General features: G+C 36.4%; 2 protein-coding genes across 4 annotated transcripts in view; both read right to left on the bottom strand.

Annotated features, from left to right (window-relative positions):
- Window positions 1-2,890: 2,890 nt before the first annotated feature.
- Window positions 2,891-11,590, bottom strand: LOC107755495 (MBT domain-containing protein 1-like). Its single transcript, XM_016572301.1, has 16 exons — window positions 11,427-11,590; window positions 10,185-10,386; window positions 9,263-9,396; window positions 9,058-9,172; window positions 8,861-8,943; window positions 8,623-8,740; window positions 8,388-8,522; window positions 8,165-8,253; window positions 7,185-7,419; window positions 7,025-7,080; window positions 6,846-6,950; window positions 6,592-6,739; window positions 6,412-6,494; window positions 6,056-6,290; window positions 3,862-3,933; window positions 2,891-3,378 (listed from the first exon to the last, which is right to left on the bottom strand). Exons 1-16 carry the CDS (start codon window positions 11,445-11,447, stop codon window positions 3,080-3,082), a joined length of 2,130 nt encoding a protein of 709 aa, XP_016427787.1. The 5' UTR covers window positions 11,448-11,590; the 3' UTR covers window positions 2,891-3,079.
- Window positions 11,591-12,883: 1,293 nt separating this feature from the next.
- Window positions 12,884-15,962, bottom strand: part of LOC107755494 (tudor and KH domain-containing protein-like) — a 14,025-nt gene continuing 10,946 nt past the window's right edge. The window contains exons 13-15 of one of the 3 annotated variants that reach the window (XM_016572299.1): window positions 14,720-15,739; window positions 13,545-13,617; window positions 12,884-13,407 (exon numbers count right to left, since the gene is read on the bottom strand). In XM_016572299.1, coding sequence (XP_016427785.1) covers window positions 13,562-13,617; window positions 14,720-15,739 — 1,076 coding nt within the window. In that variant the 3' untranslated portion in view covers window positions 12,884-13,407; window positions 13,545-13,561. Of the gene's footprint in view, window positions 13,408-13,528; window positions 13,618-14,719; window positions 15,740-15,962 lie in introns of all 3 variants that reach the window. The other 2 variants (XM_016572298.1, XM_016572300.1) reach the window with 2 other exon arrangements.

The raw sequence follows: 15,962 nt of genomic DNA, 5'->3' as shown, positions 1-15,962 counted from the left end.
TGACAATATCGATGTGGTTGCTGATGTAAAATGTAGCCCATGTTTGACGTTTACAAATTAAATACACAACAGTGCCTTACATTTGGAAAACTGCACATGCTTACAACACAACAGCTACTGAAGAAACTCAAAAATGACTAAAAAAATAAACCAATTCATAATGATTCAATACAAACATCTGCTAAAACCCATGAAGGAAAAAAGTAAATTACAAGAGAGAGAGAAAGGGGAAAAAAACACCTCTTAAAAAAAAAAATAAAAAAAATATTGGGTTCTTTATACAACAAACCATAATTTAACATGGATCTAACTACAACATGTGGGTGATTTGATGAATGCAAGCAAAGATGAACCAGAGGAAAACAAGGACATGGTCACATTTGTCAGGAGCTTCAAATATTGGAAACAAAGTAGAATCGGATGATCTTAGAAGCAATAGCTGCGAACCTTCAAATAAAGCAGAAGTCGATGAGATACGTTTCCTGAGAGTTCACCAACAACCTTACTGGTATTGAATAGAGCTTATAGTTATACTAAGATAAACCACTATGCAAATGTTATATCGGTTGATGATTCTATAGGATGTTATAAAGGTTATTTACACTCAGAACGATCTATAAGAGGGAAAGCTCAAGTCTAGCTCTTAGAAAATTGTCACAGTTTTGCAATATATTGTAAGAATATTTTTGTTAATTTGTCGATAGAATGTTTCTAGTCTATATATTTATGAGCTGTGTGATTTTTGTTTTCAGAGTAAGACATCATAAAACAACAGACATTATTATTGCATAACTTTCTTTTCCATTTCAAGAACTCTATGCTATGATACAAATATAAACGATGTGTAGACTTTTAAAGTGAAATAAGCCATGTGTCCAAGTGTGGATAGTTGCAATTTGCATAAAACATAATGAATATACCCTTTCAAATGGAGCATGAAAACTACCTATTGCAACCTTAGCGAGGCCGAGGAACCACATGAATCCTCAACCTTTTCTTTTAGAGGTAGTAAAAATGGTTTTCTTCTGGAATGAATGCTGTGAGTTAAGAAAAATGCATGGGATGTGATGCGATTCCTCGCAGATGCACGACCAAAGAGGCTGGTAAACAAACAAGCTGGCGCTGTATTGTTCAGAGACTCGCAATACTACTAGAAAGTCTACCAGAAGAATCCTCTGCTGTGCCGTCAACATCAAGGATGACAGGAAGGTAGTGTTCAGGTAGCAGTGATTGCTTGCGGTTTATTCGGCGGCTCACAAAATACTCCGACCGCCCGTATAAAAATGGCTCTTTAGAACAAATTAAAACCATAAACATCGGCGTCAAATGATAACTTTTGTTTTGTTTTTCTGCATATCACAATATTCACTTTGACTTGAGCACATCCCACTTCTATAATTATGTTTGTTAATCACATAATACAATAAAGCTGCAGGTTTTTACTATCGTTTTACAGGCCAAAACATATATTTTTTGTCCCTGTAGTGCAAATTGTGAGTGTTTTCCATTAGTCTACTCTAAAAAAAAAAAAAAAAAAAAAAAAAGACTTTTGCAATAACCGACAGAAACCAACCTTTTCCATTTTTACGGTTTCAAAATTAGGTCTCAAAAGCAGAAGCATGTTTTAACATTCACATAATAAAATCAACCAGGCAGCGATACGCAAGGTTTTTAGTAGACTCATAAACTTACCTGTAATATTTAAAAAGACAGTTCAATCAATGTTGTCACTTACACACACCCTCATGTCATCCTGTATGGCTTCAAAAGACTTGAAATATAGAAAATGGTCAAAGCAACCTACAGCTGAAAAATGAATAGCTATTCTATAATATATGTGTTATGGAAGGGGTTTCTTTTTCTATAAAAAGTCCCATATTGAAGAATTTTTATTTTTAAATTAGAACTTTTAGTTTGGACTGAATACATCAAACAGAAAACCCATACGATTAGACTTTAATTGAATGACAAATGATCTGCAATGTTGGAGCACATATCTGGTAACAATTCCATAACCGTTGTGCTTGTTGGTGCTTCTTGTACATGTTTTTCTTGTCTAACAAATATAACGGTTTACTGTTATAACCTTACTGAATCATGACACAACATACATATATATAAGTGTGTGATTTTGTGTGTGTGTGTGTGTGTGCGTGTATGTGATATATATATATGATATATATATATATACACACACACACACACACACGGAATATTGTGCATGAGTCATAACTACTTTTATGATCATTTTAATTTAATGGATCTTTTTTTAAATGGTGTGTTTGGAGCTTGACAGCACCAGTACCATTTTGTTGTGTTAAACGGAAAAAAGTAACTAAAATATGTGACCCTGGACCACAAAAGTCGCTGGGGTATATTTGCAGCAATAGCCAAAAATACATTGTAAAGCAGTCTTAAGTCGCTGGGGTACATTTGTAGCAATAGCCAAAAAATACATTGTATGTGTCAAAATTATTGATTTTTCTTTTATGCCAAAAGTCATTAGGATATTAAGTAAAGCTCATGTTCCATTAAGATATTTTGTAAATTTCCTACTGTAAATATATTAAAACTTAATTTTTGATTTGTAATATGCATGGCTAAGAACTTCATTTGGACAACTTTAAAGGCGATTTTCTCAATATTTTGATTTTTTTTTGCACCCTCAGATTCCAGATTTTCAAATTTTTCAAATCAAAGTTGTATCTCAGCCAAATATTGTCCTATCCTAACAAACCATACATAAATCGAAAACTTATTTATTCAGCTTTCAGATTATTTATAAATCTCAATTTAGAAAAATTTACCCTTATGACTGGTTTTGTGGTCCAGGGTCACATATTATTTAAAATATGATCTCTTTTTGTGTTCCAAAGAAAGTCATACATGTTTTAAAGAACATGAGGGCAAGTGACAGAATTGACAGTATTTTTGGTGACCTATTCCTTTTACATTCAAAAACTATGAATTCACACCACCCTAAAGTGAATGAAAAGGTCAGGTGTGGGATGAAACTGACCACGAAGACAATTCTTCTGAGTCAAACATAAAACTACCCTTCTTTATCATGTAGCTGTTGTTAATGGTGTATGCGGCACAAATGACTCAGACACCTGATGACTGCCAACTCTTCACGCCGGCCGACCTGAAAAGTTCTACAGGAATGAGCTCTGTGGCGCCCTCTCCCTGAGTGATGGAGAATTGAGTTACCTGAGTTGAGAGAGCGATCATGCTCTACACCTGAGGTGGGAGGTCGCCCGGACCCAGAGAAGTGGGACAGGTAATGGGGCGGAGTCTGCTCTTCATCGCCCGAGAAGCTCCTCCTCCTCAGAGGCCCACCCAAACCGATCGGCCTCCTCCCAACTGGAATCTTCCTCTCTAAACACCAAGCCAGACTGAGGTTACCGAAGTTACTGAGGTTACCCAGGCTACCGAGCTCCACTCCACAACACTGCGGGCCTTCCTCCGGCTGAGCCCAAATTTCAACTCAGATCTGAAACTTAATTTGATTTCTACATGACAGAAGGGTGATTGTGTTCAGAAAATGAAGCCCTGAGAAAAGACAATGTGGAACCCAACATGATGACTGCAAATCCCTACCAAACATTTGATTCTGTCAGATTCTGTCACCCTGAGGAAGCGTGCCACTCTTTCTCACCCGGGTATAAGGATGATGGCTACAGTTGTCTGTAATTGTCCGTGACACTGCTGAAACTGCTACCGACTATCAAGCAGAACCAGACCAGACCCAAAGCTGAGGAAAACCCAGAAGAAACGGCTCCTGGACCAATTTTGCACCCAAAAATCAGTGTTCGGTGAGAGGAGAGAGAGAAGATGACAGATTGAAAAGATTGCACTCACTTTTCTTTTGTCCTTTATACTGTGCAGTCTTCTTTTTCTGTTTCGAGACATTTGGCGGTGCTTCTCTTGCGGCTGTAGAACGAAAGGGACAAGCTGTTATTCTATGCAGCCAATCATTAAAGGGATAGTTCACCCAAAAATGAAAATTCTGGTCATACATTACTCTCACTCATGTCATTCCGAAAGACCTTCGTTCATCTTTGGAACACAAATCAAGATATTTTTGATGAAATCCGAGAGCTTTCTGGGCCTTGAATGTGGTATGACCCTTGCTGTCTATGGAGGATTCAAAAGCTCTCAGATTTCATCAAAAATATCTTAATTTGTGTTCCGAAGATGAACAAAGGTCTTACGGGTTTGGAACGACATGAGCATGAGTAATTAATGACAGAACGTTAATTTTTGGGTGAACTATCCCTTTAAAACATAATACAAACACATTATAGCTTACAAAAAAAAAAGAACAGCAGGATTTTTATTTGCTCTGAACTAAAAAATAATACATAAAGTAAAAAAAAAGAAAAAAAAAAAGAAAAAAAAATTAAAGGGGTCATATGATGCGATTTCAAGTTTTCCTTTCTCTTTGGAGTGTTACAAGCTGATTGTGCATAGATAAGATCCCTGAAGTTGCAAAGACTAAAGTCTCAAAACCAAAGAGATATTCTTTATCAAAGTTAAGACTCTGCCACGCCCCCCTAAAACGGCTCGTTCTAACATGCCCCTACATATCTAGGTCACTATGTGGAAATATTAGCATAATGCCGCCCAAATGTGCACGCAAAGAAAGAAGGCGTGGTTTCAGGAACAGCAGTAGTGTTGATGCAGGCATGTCAGGGAGACGCTGTGTGTTTCTAGGCGAAAGCAAAAGCACTTTATTTGGCCTTTCGGAAGTAGATGCAATTAGGAATCATTGGTTAAGATTTATTTACAACAGAACAGTACAACCCAGATGTTCGAATTTGTGCAACGCATTTTATGGACGACAGTTTTTTGAACCTAGAAGAGTAGTACAAAGCTGGCTGTGCACAAAAGTCTATTTCTTAAAAAAAAAAAGGGTCAATTCTGACTTTGCTATGACAATCTGGCGCTTCTGAATTAGCTACTGTTTTGTTATTAGTTTAAGTATCTGCTATTGACTGTTCAAATGCGGAGTTTTGCGCATCGTGTGTGTGTGTGTGTGTGTGTGCGCGTGCGCGTGCGAGAGACAGCGTCACATCACAGTAGAGTCACAGTAGAGAGTGTGTACTGCATCATTACTGTGTCTGTCACGCGACTCTGTTCCACTTTCGGGCTTGAACTGATGGTAAAACTAATGACATTATTTACGGTCTTTACATTTATTTTGAAAGATGAAGCTCGCGATTATGGTAAGGGGCGTTACATTTCCGACAAGTGCTTGTGGTGTTCGGCCAATCACAATGCACTGGGTCAGCTGGCCAATCAGAGCAGACTGCGCTTGTCAGAAGGAGGGACTTTGTAGAAAACGAAGCGTTTGAGAGAGGCGGGGCATATAGGACCTACCATAATGTACAGTATTTGAAAAATAACGTGTTTTTTGAACATTAAAGCATGTCAACATATTCTGTTACACCAAATACACAAAATAATGATCTTTTAAAAAAGCATCATATGACCCCTTTAACAGATGTTATCTTGTTATTATTCCAAATATTATACTAATCAATATTAAATAATACATGATTATAGATATAATCAAAATGATTAGCCTATTCTTATTTATACTTTGCATAGAATATAAGTCATGTGACTCATGCTATCCTTTACGTGAACTGTTAAAGGACACTTGATTGATTGGATCTGACAAAAAGAAAGGATTGGTAATGCAGTAATTATAAATTTTACGTAACTGCACAACTCAAATTAAAAAAAAAAATTTGATGGGCCCCAAGTTTACTCAGTATTCAGTAACTTTCATTCTGACATGTCTATGCTGGTATACAGAGGTCAGTCTATAACAGAAGTCATTTACAGTATCAAACTGTTTAAATCTAAGAGTCAGACAGAGAGTAGAAAATAGTTGTGTAAAACTAAATTAAAAAACAAAAGAACTAATAAGAACTTAAAAGTTTAGAAGACTATGAAGACTTTAGAAGACTTAATGGGAGAATAAACAGTGTTGCTAAGAAACAATTTGAACCTTCTAGAATCAGAATCTTCTGGACTGTTCACTCACTCTGCGTGGCAGGCGGCTGCAGCTGATAGCCAGTCAGTTGGCACCAGCCTACAGGGTAGAGATCTGGAGACTCACAGTCCACCCACTGATCGTACTCATCCTCCCAGCCATCAAAATGAATGCGCAGGAGTCTGTGGACGATCCTGGTTACTGTGGCGACACACACCAGACGTGGTTCCATCAGGTCCACTGCCTCCAGCTTCATCCCTTTACGGAAGCCGTGATTCGGTACTTCCTGAGAGCATGAGAGAACATGAGTTAATGCATGCATCCCAATGTGTAATTTAAGACAAAACACAAAGCATATAATTTGACAAATAAAAAAAAATCCTCACAGTCTAAGCATGAAAACTTACTTTGTTAAAGAGCTTCACAGGGGCTGCAATTGAACCCATTTCTCTGAGGTAGTCAAACCATTTGAAAGGGAGTTTGGTGTACCCTGTGGAGCAGTTTCAGATTCATTAGCAAAAATGGCGCAATTTCATTCAGTGATGCAGTCAGATCTGATCACACAGCAGAAGAGAGAGGAAAAGCACCTCTTGGGGGTGTGAGCTCAATGTTGTTGATTTCACAGAAGCCGACTGGGAAGATGGAGGGAGAGGTTGAATGGTAGCAGAACCAGTCTGACCCATCAGCAGCCTCAGAACCATCAATCCCGATCATTAGGTACCCGTCTGCCAACACCTGAGAGAGATAATCAATTCCAAGTTAAAAATACTTCTTCCTTGTGATTTTTTGCCCAACTCAATGTTTGAGTCCAACAGAGAAAAATGTCAAAATGGCATTTTACCTTTCTTACAGTAGCAACACATATAGCAGAGAGATTTAGAGGGTCTATTGCCTCTAACTTCATTCCATCTTTAAACCATTCCCCACTCTGATCCACATCCTTAATCTATGGGTTCAAAAGAAGACACATGAATGTGACTGTAAACACAGTTGAATTTAAAAAAGCAATTACAAGCATACCTTAAGAAACAACTGTGAGAGAGCATCCATCTGACCCTCCATTTTCTTTGTCACCTCTGCAGAGTGCAACATTAGACACGTTTAGCTTCATCAAATGCTATTTTTTGCTCAATCAAATTTGAAAAGGTCTACCAAAAACCATTCAGACTCCTACACTCACCAGATCTTTTGAAACGGTGTCCAATGCTACGTGACCAGCCAATGGAGTGGATGAGTGGGCTGTACATGTGACACCAGAAGTCATCAGTGCCGTCCTGGCTCTCCTCATACACCAGGCGCAAACGTCCACCAATCACCTGTTCCACGAGGGCCACGCGAGTTCGACACAGGTGAGCCTTATCCACAACTTCCACACGCATCAGTTTCTTAAACGGGTACTGCATGTTCTCGTGAACCTTCAGTTAAACATTTAAACAAATCGTTTTTACTCACAGATGGAGACTTGTACACTACCATTCAAAGGCTGAGCTTTGTAACATTTTTTATGTTTTTGATAGAAGCTTCTTATGCTCACCAAGGCTGCATTTAACTGATCAAAATCACATTAAAAACAGTAATATTGTGGAATATTGTTCCATTTTAAAACTATATTTAAAAAAATTTAGACACTTTTTGTAGAAACTGATACATTTTTAAAAAGTCAATAAAAAAAAAACAGCATTTATTTGAAATAAAAACCTTTTGTAACATTGTGTTTACTGTAAATTTTGATCAATTTAATGCATCCCTGCTGAATCAAAGTATTAATTTCTTTTGGAAAAAACTGTAATTGAATATTAATTCTAGAATTCATTATGCCTTTATATACAAATAAAAGTAATTGTGGGTGCTACTTTCAAAAAGTCAAACAACAGAAGAAAAAAAAACAATGGAAGAAAAAAAACACAAAGATGTAAAGAAATAAACAAGAATGTTTACACAATTTTTAAAAATTATTTATTGCACTTTATCTCAGTGACAGACAATGATGTGCAAGTAAAAATGGTTATTGATGTCTGCTTCCTGTGTTACAATAAAGCAGTCTGACACCTGTACGCTTTGTGATCTTCATATCAGGAAGATCTTGCTGCACTGGTTTTTCCAGAGTCTCTCTCTACTGAAGCACAGTTTCATGATCACTGCTGGGATAGAGTATCTTACCTTTGTGGCGAAATCTGGTGGAAGTGTTTTGGCTCCAGTGAGTCGTTTCACAAGAAACGCTTTCCAGTTAGAATACTTATGGTGGATGGCTATGAAAACAAATTATATATATAAACAAATATATTAAAAAAATTATAATTACTTCTATTCAGCAATGGCAACTTCACACTACCTTAACTGCAAAGAAACCAGCTTATTACATAGTTAAGAATGTTTTACATACATTTCGGAGGCACCAGTGGCTTTACACTAGAAGCACACCATCCAACAGGGTGGACCTCTGGGATACACAGATTACACCAGAAGTCTTTGCTTGAGTCATTATCAAAACCCTCATAGCGCAGAAGAGCTTTAAAACCTAAGAAATTATGAAAATAAATATCATACCTTTTCCAGTTATAATACTTGAAAGATTCTTAACAGAAAAAACCTTGGCAGTCATTAAAATACAACATTACCTGCCAGTTTGACAATCCCTGCTACCCAGTAAACTTTTGTGGAGAGGTTTGTGTCAGAATTGATGACCTCCACCCTCATCCCCTCTGCTATGTCACCCCAGCACATACCCATGGGCACCTGAAGAGTGATCAAGTTACAAACAGTCAAAATATTAAACGATGCGCATTAAATATCGCATGCGATTTATCGTGCAGCCCTACAAAAAACAATGTTCTGCCAATCTCTGCCTGTACTCACATGTTTGAAACAGCTGACTGGTGCCCCAACAAGATTATTGCTACAAATGTACTGGCCCCAGTCAAAGCTTTCAACAGGAACCACTACACAAGCAAAAGAACAAATGATGCTGTGGTTAAGTGATGCGACTGCTACAACAGATTATTAATCAGTTAGGAATACAATAACATAATGACACTTTAAACCTGGATATTTACTTGATTTTGATTTAGCTTGGTTCTGTTGATTTGCTTGATACTGTGCGTAAGCTGCCAACTTTGCCATTAATGGCTGTTTCTGTAAGACTTTTGCTTTTTTCGTAGGTGGTTTACCCTTGATGGGACACAAGAAGAATACATTCAATGAACAACAATACAGGTAGTGTTTTGATTAGGAGTGCTTCTTAAGTCCATAAGTAGTTACCTGAAGTCTTGCCAGTATACTGGCCTTTTTAGAATTGGAGGAATAGCTTCTAGAGCAGGATACACTGCAGAATCTCTTTGTTTTAGAATAGAAAGCATCTCGTACACCAACCATACCACACATCTCACAGGTTGCTGCAACAAAAAACAAATCAATCAATCCTATATTCACACCATTGAACTAATGACGCACTGAAATTTCAGCCAAAACGGTCTGAATTTTTTTGCCTGTTCCGGAGGGCTAAATTAATCATCTGAAACAGTGACGTTTAATTAGCATTTTTCCAATTGCACGTTTTGACTGTGTCTGTGACTATTTTGTGCACACAATGTGGTTAACCAACAACATGTAAACATATCAGCTGTGTGGACCCTAGTGCTGGATTAACTATATTGATTTCTCATTACTCAATACGGATATGGATTTCTAAATCAAGATCAATCTTTTAGTCTAAGCTGTTTTCCGTTGATGTGCGAACTTCACTTAACATTAATGGTAGTGAACCTGCCATTCAATAAATCGCAATAAGCATTGTTATTTGTTACCTTTAAAATCAAACAGTCTCAGCTTTCAAATACTTGTGATTTTATCACAAAATCCAAACAATAAATGTGGTTTTGACTCTCTTCGAGATCACGTAACACATCACTATACTGAACGCATTTATCCTAGATGAAATGCAAACCATAGCCTAATTCTTTTTTGTTAGGTAGGTTTTGTTTTGTTTTGTTTTGTTAGGTAGTCAATTTTACACAATTTTAGAAATCAGAAATTATATTGTAACCACGAACGATTTCCATACACAGAAAGTTGACCTGAAAATATAATACTTTCTATTTATTTCCAGGGTTAAATGAAAAACAAAACCAATTTTTTGTGTAATCAAAATTTTTGGACCCCACTATATATGCAAATTACTAACCCATTCCTGCTTTTCCATCAGGATAGGTGTACACCTGGCCGTTGTTTTTGATGATTGGCAGGCTGGCGGGCATGCTGGGAACTTCATCCTCACTGTCCTCTGAGCTGGAGCTGCTACTGCTGTCTTCACTGCAGCTGTCATACCCGTCAAACATCCCGAACGAATCTCTTCTCTTCCGCTCTGAGCGGTGTGTGTGCTCAGCCTACGCGACGAGGCGAGAGGAGTGAAAAATGTGGAGAGGAAAAAAAAGAGAGTAGAAAGAACGTCAAATTAATGGAAGAGCAAAGAAAGACAAGGATTAAAGCTCACTTATATACCACTAATACTTCAATAAATGATTACCTTTGACATAATACAGCCTGATTAATATTACAGTTAGTGATAACCATAATCTTTATATTAGTTCATCAACGCTTTAATGAGCTGCAAATTAGGAAGCAGACCAAATCACATTAATAAAATTGAAGGTTCTAATGGGTCACAAAAAGCAAATATCATGTAAAAAGGGTCAATTTAATCAGCACCCAATATCCCCACAGCACAAGACAGGAGACAGCCAAAGCAAAAGAATCTCCTTTAATATTTCCATATGGCAGCTGCTGTATTTTCCAGTTCTACATTTTTAACCATTTAAGCACTAGACTGGTGCAACAGACACGGATTTGTCCAAACCACTGTGACCTGATTTCAGAATGAATTTCAGACAATTTTCTTCATCTGAACGCATGCCATTTCCATTACCACCTGCTAAAATACCATTTTACTAAAAATCGACACATTTTATATCCCCATAACCCACCATAAAGTGATTTTTAGGTCATATAACAACAGAAACATACATATTTGTTGTTTCAAAACCTAGTGAGCTTTCTACATAGACAGAACGTTTCATGAAAACGTGCTTAACGCGTTTATGATCCCCAGAAATACTGTCTACTGACCATGTTTTGAGACACAACCATAAACACAAACATTTACACATACATGGGCCTGCGGGTATATTTCACCTACACAAAACACACACATGATCAGTTGTATTTGCACCATTTAGTAGGACAGCTAGTTTGAATAAGCTATTACATACCATAGAGAGTATTACGAGTGATTTGAATGAGGTAAATTTTGTAGTTTGTGTGACGAGCAGGATCTGTTTCTGACAACCAAAACAAAGAGGACGGCTAACACTGCTAGCCGCTAACTGCGCTAAATCAAGGAAGCGGGCTCAAATAAACTCTTTCTTACCATATCCCTTGGGTTTTCCATTAGCCCTTCATGCAAATCGGTATCTTATGTTCGTTGTGGTATGGTCCAAGAGCCCCCCTGGGGGAAAGGGCCTGGCTTGAAATTTTTTTACTCTAAAGGAAAAAAATAACTCCAGTTGATTATCAACAATTGTCATGGCTCAAGTGCGCGTGCGCGTGGATCTAGAATGATTGACATGGATATTAGCCAATCACGGTTCACCTGGTCTGCACTTTTACACCATATAAGGTAAAAGGAAATGTTTTAGTGAGGGTGAATAACTACAGATCAAATAAATACCGACTTTGTGGTGCCATAGCAGATTTATTGACTATAACTATTAAATATAATATGTCTACTGTCATAACTTCGTGGTAATAGAATATGACAGGATGAAATGATGGATGGGGTGATAAATGTCTGGATGTGTGGCCAGTTTAGCAAATGAGGATAGTGTCTTGTATAGTTCAGTGAGGTGTGCTGTTGTAGTCCTATTATAAATATTTAAATAATAATTATATATATTAAAAAAAAAATAGGGTTTTATACCTTTCCAAACCCTGTTGTGTTTATCAAAAATTAATACATTTTCCCTGTCCTTTTAGTTAGCCTACGTTTGAGTCATTTATTTGTGGCAATCACACTGTGGCAGAAAAATGTTTTTAAATTTTAAAGTTTTTAGTAGGCTAAATTTAATTCTGGCATTTATGTAATAATTATTGCTATAAAATTGTAAAATCACACAAATAGATTTAAATTGGATTTGAATTCAGACCTTGAGGTTGATGATCAACATTTTCTTAAGGTTAAGCATATCCTTTCTATAATCATTTATTGAAAAAGGGAAAAAAGTGCCTCTGATACTTAAGAAAATCACTTAAATGTGTTATCGTAGATTTTTTTACAATAGAGGTACAAACAATAGATTTACAACTTATTTACAGTAATCTTCTATTGATGCACTGCCTCACATTTACAACAAAATTAGTTTTCGCTTAACCTAACTACACCTCGTAACATTAACATACTTTTATTTTACTCAAAAGCAGCATAAACTTTTTGAACTTGTCATACACGAAGCACAAACAGTAATCTTGTATATTAAGTTGACGGCCTTATTTATGGATTAAGCATTACATTTTCATTTAATTATTTGCTGCTTCTCACAATTGCATTGTTTAGTCTATGCTTTCTTAAAATATAAAGGAAGAGATATTATCTAGTTCCATTTCCATAGGTTTTCTGCCATTGTCGTTAGCTCCTGGATATTTCAATAACTTTCACGTAACATCTTGCATATTTTATAACAACCTTTGAATTATTCTATCATTATTTGTTAAAATAAACAGTGTGCATTCATTACATCCACTTTATCGCAGAACAAGGATCAAAAAACCATCATAGGTCTGTGTTCACTCAGCTCGCTCAAAAAAAACAAAAAAATTTTAAACTAAAAATGGGCTATAATAATACTCTTTATTTGATTGTATACACATACATACTGCAGCATTCAATGTAATAAAACTCAATTCACAACATAAATATTTTTTAACAGAAAATGAGAAACAGAGTTCAAACAGTACAAAAAAAATGACCCGTCAACATAAACTGAACCATCATATCACTGACAAACACAATAATTTGGTTCCTAACTAACTCAATCATGAGTTCCCTGAGCTCTGCTCTTCAACTGTCTTTCATCTGTTCTTCAGACGATCAATGAAATGCAAAGAATGACTGACGTAACCTATTATACGTAAATGAGATGAACACAAGTGAAAACAGTAAAAAATGAACCATCAAATGTCTTCCAGATGTCCCAAAAAGTTTAGACAAGATATAAACTGTGGAAACCATTCCTTATATGAGAGAACTTATGCAGTAAATACAGGTAGTCTGAGCAGGTGGCGTAGTCAAGTAAGGCTCTTTCTCAGAGACAGGAAGCATGTGCAGAATGCTAAATGAGGATAACAACTGGTCTCTGGGGAGGAGAATACAGGGAGAGCGACATCATTAAATCAATCATCAGGTCTTAAATGGGACATTATATACAGGAGCATCCAAACAATATATAATATGAGATTATACTGATGTTTGCTTACCAATATCAAGGCATACATGTCTTTGGTCTTTTGTCAGTTGAATTCCTCATCAACAGTGTCATCCACACTTCCAGAAATTGAGGCAACTTCTGAAAAATGACAAGAGGAAGAAAAAACTTTTTTTTTTTTATTTGTTGAGATTGTGAATTGGTGGGTTTTTGTTAAATGTGAGCCAAAATCATCACAATTAAAAGAACCAAAGACTTAAACTACTTCAGTATGTGTGCATTGAATTTATTTAATACACGAGTTTCACAATTTGAGTTGAATTACTGAAATAAATGAACTTTTCCATGACATTCTAATTTATTGAGATGCACCTGTATATCATAAAAAAGGACAGAAAACAAAATTTAAATGTGCTGGCCACTTTTCTTTCTTTCTTTTTTTTTTGCATTTTATGACCTTTAACAGATTAAAAATTAGCCTTTACATAAACAAAAATAAAACAAAAACAAAAATTAATGAAATGCTGCTGATAAAAATAATTGTTCACAAAAATTAATACTATTAAAAATCCTTTTCATTAATTGAAAAGCTAAAATAAAAATAAAAATATTAGATAAAATATAAAAATGAGAAATTTGAAATGAATGAAACTTCAAAATATAACAACTAAAGCTAATTTTAAATAATATTATTTTAACATATATATATATATATATATATATATATACACTGCAAACACTACTACTAATACATTTTATTTGTATACCATCTTTCATAAAGAAAAATGAAATTTAAAATTAATTTGAATTTAAAATAAGTACAAGTAATAAGAAGCAAAAAGCAAAGATGAGGAGAAATGAAGAGGGAAAAAACTATAAACAATAAAATGACAGCAGTTTTTTTTATTTTTTATTTTTTTAAGATGTGAATGTTGGGAATGTGTGAAGCTTGTCAAATTTAAATAGTTAAAAGGTTCCAGAATTTTGGGGCATAATTCTATTAATAATTTACTTTACTAACTATTAATAACTTTGAGTTACATTTTTTTAAAACCCTTCACCTTAAATGAGCACCAGTAATAAAAAGGTAAGCATCTCTCCTTAAAAACCTCAAACCCACGTGTAAAGTATAAAGTTGCAGCAAGGTGTATTAAAGCCCTTCAGTGAAAACCAGTTACATCCCACAGTGATCCAATGTGCTCCAGTGTGTCGTTAAGTTACAGTATATATATATAAGTTACACCTCTTGTTGAATTGTCTTCACCACTGTTGCCTTTTTCAGTGTTGAAATCCATGTTCTTTAGTTCCTGAAGATCTTTTCCTCTTTCTTCAGTTGCACTTCCTGCTTTATTATGCAGCATTTCTTCACTCAAACTTGACTTCTGGCATTTCACATCACTTTTTAGTGGGCGTGGTTCATCTAAATTTCCCACTGTAAAGGACTCATGTTTATACTCTTCAGAAGTGTTACTTAAGTTGCTTTCACAGCTGCTCCTGTCACTCAGCGTGATGACCTCTGGATCTGCGTGTGGATGAGTCTGATTAGCTGGTCTGAGTGGCATTCCAGCATCTTCAGCGCTCCTGGATGAATCTGAACTCAGCTCAATCACAGAGCCTGAGGAAGCAGTGGTCTCGTCACAAGATTCTGTCAAATAAGATGAAGACGCAGTGGACGACTGAGGCATGGTGGTGCTGAGAGACAATTCAGAGGAGTCCCTAGAGGAAGTGAGGTAATACCACACTCCTCTGATGCCGTCACTGTTGTTGCTGCTCTCAGTAGTTTCACTGAAACTGTCCACCGTACAAGACGAGCCCGTCTGTTCTGATGCAGATGATGCCATCTTATTCTTCCTGCTGTAACAGTGAGTCCCAAGAAAAACGTCATCACTAAGAGTGAAGGAATCCAGCGTTGATGTCACAGCCTCCACACAGGATGGAGATGGAAACGAAGATGAGATGTCCTGCACTGAAGGCTCGTGTAATGGTGATGCAGGGGTTAAGTTATTCGATTGGATTGGTGGGTCTAGCGCGGAGGAAGACGACTCAAGTATTTGGCTGACCAGATCACTCAGGTTCTGAGATGGAGTGGAGTGGATTAAGGAAGAGGAAGACATGAATCCAAAACACAGGCTCTGGTCCACGTCGGCTCGCTCCATCTCCAAAGAGCTTGTGAGAGACGAAGACCATTCCAGCTGCTTGCATAGCCATGGATATTCTGAACCTCCAAATTCGTCACCCCGAGGACTGGTTAAACTCTGCTGAACTGAAATACTACTTTTCAAACGTTTGGGGTTGGTAAGATTTTTTTTTTAAATGTTTTTGAAAGAAGTATATTATGCTCACCAAGGCTGCATTTATTTGATCAAAATACAGTACAACAGTAATATTGAGAAAAATTATTAACATTTTAAATTAGTTGTTTTCTGTTTTAGTATGTTTTAAAATGTAATAACTTTCCTGTGATGCAAAGCTGAATTTTCAGTATC

This window comes from Sinocyclocheilus rhinocerous, unplaced genomic scaffold, assembly GCF_001515625.1.
Source record: "Sinocyclocheilus rhinocerous isolate Xijiao unplaced genomic scaffold, SAMN03320098_v1.1 scaffold140, whole genome shotgun sequence".
Lineage (NCBI taxonomy): Eukaryota > Metazoa > Chordata > Actinopteri > Cypriniformes > Cyprinidae > Sinocyclocheilus > Sinocyclocheilus rhinocerous.
This window is presented reverse-complemented; position numbering and strand designations above follow the sequence as displayed.